Source organism: Propithecus coquereli, unplaced genomic scaffold (assembly GCF_000956105.1).
Source record: "Propithecus coquereli isolate 6110/MARCELLA unplaced genomic scaffold, Pcoq_1.0 Scaffold1545, whole genome shotgun sequence".
Classification (NCBI taxonomy): domain Eukaryota; kingdom Metazoa; phylum Chordata; class Mammalia; order Primates; family Indriidae; genus Propithecus; species Propithecus coquereli.
This window is the reverse complement of record NW_012139914.1, coordinates 11-7,118: the sequence shown is the minus strand read 5'-3', so window position 1 is coordinate 7,118 and position 7,108 is coordinate 11. Positions and strand designations below refer to the sequence as shown.

Below are 7,108 nucleotides of genomic sequence, written 5' to 3'. Positions count from 1 at the left end.
TTACTTCTCCACCCCGTGCTCCGTCACGGTGGGGCGAGAGCCTGGACTTGTGCCTCCCCGCTGGGGACGGGAGGCCAGATCAGACCACGTAGCTGAGGTCCTTGCCAAGGAGGCTGCTGTGTGGGCACTTTGGGTAAACGTGAGAACCTCTTTCTAGAACAGTGAGTCACAGCCTCGCTTGGTTTAACCCTCCAGCGTGAAGGCAGCTGCCTCCTCTGAAGAAGAGAGGGGAGGTGTCGTTCTTGGAGACAGGAGCTGGGGGTGTGGATTAAGACTGGCCTGGAAGAGCCAGGGCCGGGGCAGGGGCTGTGTGGGTGGGGTGCGGAGGGCTCAGGGGCACCTGGACACACCTGTGTCTGCGTGGCGGGCTCCGGGACCTCTGGACAGTTGCTGCAGAGGTGAGACCTGTGCCCTCAGATCCAGATGACCTGGGCTTATCCCCCAGCTACTTGCCGTCCTTGGATTTCTCTGAGCCTCAGTTTCCCCTGCTGTGGAATGGCCATGCCAGCCTTCCCGTGGCTGGGGAGGGACCGGTACTGACACGGTTCTCATCCTTCCTGCAGGGCCTCGCGCCAGCTGCGCTTCCCCGAGAGGCAGGCGCTCCGGTCTGCGCGCACCTCCAGGACAGATAGATCCTCTTGGCAAGGGCTGCCCCCCAGCTTCCTGCTGACACCTGCCTGTTCCTGCCTTCCGTGAAGCATGGCACCCACAGGAGTCCGGGGCAAGACATAGCCCTGAAGACCCACGGCCGGCCCAGGAGGGCACTCTCTGTGGCTCACTGCACTGTCCCTCCTGGCTCCCATTGCGGCGATGCACCTGGCAGCTGTGGCCCCGCCTGGATGAGGCCCCTCCAGAGCGGGACCCACCCTCGCCACCCACCGAGCCTCCCCCGCTGCTCCCCAGCCCCTCCCACGTCTGGCTGCCCGGGCAGATCATAGAATGTCTGTGCCCCAGATCCAGGTGGACGAGGTGGGGGGTGAAGAGGGGCCAGCAGCAGCGGCCGCACCTCCCGACGACCACCTCCGGAGCCTGAAGGCCCTCACTGAGAAACTGAGGCTGGAGACCCGCAGGCCCTCCTACCTGGAGTGGCAGGCCAGGCTGGAGGAGCAGATGTGGCCCTTCCAGACGCCAGCTGCAGCTGCGGAGCAGGAGGCGAGCTCGGAGCAGGGGCAGCGTGGCAGGGAGGAGCCCCTGCTCCCTCGGAGAGAGCCCAGGCGGCATCCCCCACCGGCCGGGAGCACCAGCCCGGGCGCCGGGCCCCTGTCCCCTGGCAAGCTGGAAGGCTTCCAGAGTATCGATGAAGCTATAGCCTGGCTCAGGAAGGAACTGGTGAGTGGCTGCCCCCTAAGAGTCCCCAGAAAAGAGAAGATGCCATTCTATCTCTGCCTCTTGTCTCTCTGTCTCTGTCCCTCTCTCTCCGTGTCGCTCCGGCCTACCCTGTGTACCCCTTCCCTACCCCCCACAGTGCACACCTGTGATCTTCCCCTGGGCTGAAGGGCAGACCTCATTTCTCGGTGGTGGCAGGGGGTCTGGGTGTCAGTGGGCCCCTAATCACCGGCACTAATGGGGGAAGCAAGGGAACCGTGTTAAGGTGTCCCCGCCCTTCCCTGACACCGCACCTGGCACCCCTGAACTGCTCCTGGGGTGGAACTGCCCCCTCCCTTCTCCCAGGAACTCCCGCCCTGCCGTCCGCCCCAGCTGCCTGTTGCGAGTGGCCGGAGTGCTGGCGCTGGCCTGCTGGCCTGGCCGTGTGGGGGCCGCGGCCTGGGGCAGGGCTGTGCCGGGGACACTGTGAGGAGCTGGGCTCCGCGTGGAAAGTGCTGTAGTAATGAGAGGTGTGCAAGGAGCCGCCCAGGCAGGGCGGGCCTGGCGGGACGGGTCCTGCCTGGGGAGAAGCTTTGTGCACGGGCAGAGTAGGAGTCAGCCCAGGAGCGAGGGCTGGGACGGGCGTTCTGGGCAGAACAATCGTGAGCAAAGGGCTTGTGTATTTGAGCCGGGGCAGCAGCTCAGTCATTTTTCTCTCCACGAGCAAAACAGGTTCCCATCAGGGCCACCTCTCACCATGTGCAGGATGGTGACTCGGTCTGATAAAGGGGGTGGGACACAGAGCTGAGTGCCCCACCCGCTCCTGCTGCCCAGGGGAGAGTGGCTGGTGTCTGGCATGGTGGCTTCCCGGAAGAGCCAGGCTCGAAGCTACCCCTCCCCCAGCTCGCAACCCCTGCCCCACCTGTCACCTGAGGCCCAGGTGACACCAGCAGAGCCAGGCCTGCCTGGCCACAGGTGAGCCAGCAGTCCAGGGCCAGCTGCCTTCCAGGGCCACCGTCACCCTTGGGTCAGCCGGCGAGGCCGAGGCCTGCTTGGTTTGTGAGTTCAGACTCCTGAGAAACAAATCCCCACCGGGGCCTGGAACTCCTCGTGAGCGGAAATGAATCACTGGGGTCCGGGTGCGGAGGGGCTCGGGGACTCAGATGTCTGATTAATTGGACGCCCTTTTTGGTTTAATCCCTTTTTGGTTGAGAATGCTTCTCAGCGCACCACCCTGACACATCCGTGTTGGGTACCTGGCGCGTGTGTCTGCGGTCGGCTCTCGGAGAAGACGGGGCACCCGTGGGTCCAGGCTGCACCTCTGGGGGGCTCTGTCGCCACTGGGTGCTTGTGGGGGGTGGGTAAAAGGTGCAGCTGCTCCGTGAGCTCCCGAGGCTAAACGGCTTTGGTTTGTTTTCACAAGGAGGAACAGAAAATATTCCCATTAATCAAGGATGCCTCTTGTTAGTTTCAGGTTCATTTGAGACCCTGTTATTTCTGGGAGCAGAGGCATTTACTTCTAAGTGAGTTACCATTCCCCGTGGCCCCCCTTTGGAGTGGGGATGAGAGGAGGAATCTCCTGTGCGTGAACCAGCGGGCGTCCCCCAGAGCTGTCCTGGTCATCCTTCACCCAGACAGGAGCCGCTCACCTCATCAGAGCGACCTGGGAGCTTTTCAAACCCCCAAAGCCTTGGCCGTGCCCCAGGCTGATCAAACGGGTGCCCGGGGGAGAGGCCGGGCATCCTAAAGCTCCCGCTGCTCCGGCCTGCAGCCTGGGCTGTGTGCAGCCTGGGCTGGGAGCCGCTGCCTGGGCCCTGGGGTCATGCTCGTTCTCTGGCCAGGCCACTGTGGGAGGTGCCCGGCCAGAATGTGCTGGCCGGAAGGAGGAAGGTGGCCAGGCTGAGGAGCGGCGTGGGGGACGCGCAGAGCCTTCTCCGGAGGCGGCAGCAGAGCAGTCAGCGTCAGGACGAATTTGGCTGCCAGAGGCTGTCCTGACCGGGTAGAGAGAGTGCCGGCATTTTACATCACATTAGTAACGCTCCACGCTCGCGGAACATTTCCCGCTCTCCCGGCCACCGCTCTGTGCGCCAGAGGTGGGGGACAGTGGCGGTAATGACAAGAGTGAGACTTGGCACTGATCAAGAGCTCCCCACGTGCCAGGTGGCCGCATGCCTCGCTCACCTCTTCTAACCGTCACGTCACCTGCCCGGACCCCCGTTTTCCAGCAGAGGGAGCAGGCTCAGAGGGGATGCAGCAGCAAGTGAGAAAGCTAAAATTTGAGCCCTGGCCCCTCTGGTCGCAGTGCCGGTGCTCTGCTCCGCCCCACACCACGCGGGGTCCTCGACAGGCAGTCGATTGTGCTGTTTGATTCCTAAAAACGTAAATTCACACAGATGTCAGCAGAACGCACAGGGACGGGGGCAGAGAGAGACCGGGATTGAACAGGAGAGCTCCAGCCCCACTCCCCCATCTCTGAGTCTTACGACAAAATTGCAATTGCCCTTACTGTCCCCATTTTACAGATGAGTAAACCAAGGTCGGTAGGAGTCAGGCAACCTGCCTGGGATGATCTCGCTAGGACCTGGCAGAGGCAGGGCTTGAATTCTTGTTACAGTGAAGATTCCGACCCCTTTGGTCTGGGGTGGGGCTTGTGGTTTGGGGTTCCCAACAAGCTCTAAGGAGGTGCTATGCTGCTGCTCTTCCGACCACATGTGGAGTATTAAGGAATGAAAGGGGGCAAGTCTGGGGCCAGGGGACCAAGGAGGGACCTCAGGGGCAGACGCAGGGATCCCTGAGCTCAGCGGTGAGCCCTGTCTCTGCTATAACTACCGCGTGGCTCCGTCGGCGAGTGGGCCTCAGTGAATAAACTCGCAGCGTCCCAAACCGGGTTGTCCAAGGACCACTTCGCTCATTCAGAAGATTGCGTCTCTGAGGCCCAGAGCGGCCCACATGCAGACCAGCAGGCAGACTGGACGTGCGCTTCCGCCTGCCGCAGGGATCAGACGGTAACAAAGGCGACTTGTGAACTGTTGGGATTGAAAACAGACAGTTCAGCATTTGGACAACAAACACATTCTTAAGTCTCAGTCAAAATGTTGAACTTAATGCCATTCCTCGTTTGTCATCTGTTAACTCATTGAAGGTGTTTTCAAAAATGATCTCATTTTTTAACCCCTTGAAAGTGGTTTGCATGATCTTTGCTGTGTTTTAAGGCTGGAGTCAAGATTTCTCGACACCTGGGACACCTGGGCAGGCCCTCGACGCTGATCTGTTAGCCTCTAGTGCTAATGTTGTCTTTGCTTCTTACGGACAAGGAAACGGATTGGAAATCTGTAACTCAGTCAGTCGTGTGGATGTTTTCCCTATGTGAAGCCAAGCACCCAACGCCATGGGGGCTTGACCTCAGGGGATGGCAGGCCCTAACCATCCAGCGACTCTGCCAGGAGCCATGAGACAGCCAGGCAGGTGGCTGTCAGTGCCCCTCCGTCGCCTGCAGGCAATGAGTCTGACAGCTCCGTCCATCGTGTGCCCCTAGCCCTCTCAAGACCAGCTACCAGGCAGAGAGTGACTGCCTGATCTTAGCTCATTTCTAAGGCAAGGAAGGATCCTAACAGCTCTCTCGGGGGTCAGCTCTACCCCTCAGCTTTCAAGGAAATGACAATTGTACCTTTCGCCCCCCAGGGACCTGCAAGCAGGTTGGATTTTCCTTCAGGCTAATGCGCTGGGGATACAGGGAGGTGGAAATCCTCCAGCTGAGGAGGCCTGACCTTTGCCCCGAGTGGATTTAGAGACTGTGTCATCATCTGGCTGTGGCAGGCAGGGCTGTGGCCTCTGCACTAGGTGGCTTTGGGCCACCTGACTCCTCCAGGCTAAGATCCAATCTCTGTTGCCCTGACACCAACTCAGGGTTGGACGAAGAGGCCATTGTGCAACTCTGCTGGTCCCAGGCCGCCCGCATCGCCAGAAGGACACTGCCTGCAGCTTTCTACCTTCTAGGTGGCCTCAGTAAGCGGCCGGTGGCCTGGTGTAGGTGGGGGCGATGCTTCGGGAAGGGGGTGGGCTAGAAGGGCCTCGCCCCCGGAGCTGTGGGATTCTCTTCTCTCCAGCTGGGACTGGAATTCAGAACATTTCCCAGGCGCCTCTCGCTGGGCTTGCGGTCAGGGTCAGCGACTCCCTGGCCTGGGCCTGGGCCTCGGCGCTCGGGAAGGGCACCCGCCTTGCTGTCTTCTCTCTTCCGTCACGCCCAGAAATTCCCTTTGCCAACCGGGAGGATAAAGGAGAGGGGCAAGAAAGTCTTCCGCTTGGTCTGTGCGGTGCCAGACTTGAAAACAAAACACTCCGGCTTCCTAGTGGGCTGTCTTTGCGGTGGGAAACCTGGGTGCTGACAGATACTTTTCCTTCGGTTTCACGCAGGTGTTTGATCCCTGCAGACAGAGCCTGCAGGAAGGTGTTTATGGTTGTTAGAAGAAGGGAAAAGAAACCTGAGGAGTTTTAATGACTTAGGGCTTGCCAATGGTGGGAGGCCGATCCAGGGTCCCTCTTTGGCCTCAGCTTGTTTCAAGCCAGGAGTCCTCTCCTAGTTAACCCTCTCTTGCCCGTGCTGTCTGCTTGCCAAGTGCATGACTCTGGTGTGTCCGGGCACAGCCCTCTGAGGCCACCGTCATCCATATCACTGAACGGTGTGGCCAAGTGACAGGTCAGACTCGCCGAGCATCTTCTGATGGGGACGGAGGTGAGAAATGTGGGGATACAGCCATGTTAGCATCTCCCTAAAAGGAAGCATTTTATGGTTCCCAGAGTTCTTTCCCATACAGAATCCTGTGCAAAGGCTTTGGAGTACTTGCTATTCCTGCTTTACAGACTGAGCCTCGGAAAGATTATAGGCCTCAGGGACGGAGAGGTTAAGTGACTTGCCCAAGATCCCGTGAAGGATGAGGCTACACCATGGCACAAACCCACATCACTGGGCTGTGGATCCAGATCTCTTCCCTTTGTTCCAGACACATCAGATGTTCCCGGCAGCGGGGCCGTGAGCTGTCAGAAAGCCTGTGTTTAAACCCTGCTGATTTCAGACCAGGATGCTTGTAAAAGTCACAGCCAGCTGCTAGCAGTGCCTCACAACAGCCCTGTAGCAGGGGCTGGGCAGCCGTTTCCTGACGAGGATAATAACTTGCTCAGGGCCATCCAGCGAGGAACTGGCAGGGCTGGAATTTGGTTCACAAGAGAGCTTCTCGTCCAGGCGTGTGGTTGCCCAAGGCCAAGTCTTCTCAGCGTCGCTTGGGGCTTTCAGCCTGTCAGGACGAAGACTCCTGTTCCTTCATCTGGGCAGACGCTGGCCTCTTAGAGGTTATTAAAGAATTTGTAAACAAAGGTACCAGCAAAGGAAATACACCAGACTTCAGTGATCTTTATTTCTGGATGGTAACATTATTCTTTGGACTTTTCTGTAGTTTCCAAAATTTCTAAAATAGGCATATATTATGTATAATCAAGAGGGGAAAAATTATAAAAATAAAAGACCAAAGAAAGAAGAGTGCGAGGCTTCTTGCCAATGTAATTGGTACACACTCTTCACTGTGTAGTCTACTGATAAAAAAGAAAAGGCATAGAATCTCCTAGAATAAGACAAAAATCAGGCCCTCTGTCTCCAGAAGTTCCCGCTCCCCGTGAGAGCTGACGAGGCAGGCGCTGCTCCCGGGAGCTGCACCGACCCGGGGCAGGGAGGCCCTGCCTCTCCCTCTGGACTGTCTTGGCTGGTCAAGAAGGAAGGGAGGAGATGCCCCGTGGCTGTGCCCCACCAGGG

At 58.8% G+C, this 7,108-nt stretch overlaps 1 protein-coding gene across 1 annotated transcript; it reads left to right on the top strand.

The window, feature by feature from the left end:
* The first annotated feature begins 939 nt into the window (after positions 1-939).
* LOC105807223 (protein FAM167A-like) lies at positions 940-6,338 on the top strand. The gene is made up of 2 exons (XM_012640540.1): positions 940-1,329; positions 6,306-6,338. The coding sequence occupies exons 1-2, from the start codon at positions 940-942 to the stop codon at positions 6,336-6,338; spliced, it is 423 nt and encodes a 140-aa protein (XP_012495994.1).
* Positions 6,339-7,108: the final 770 nt, after the last annotated feature.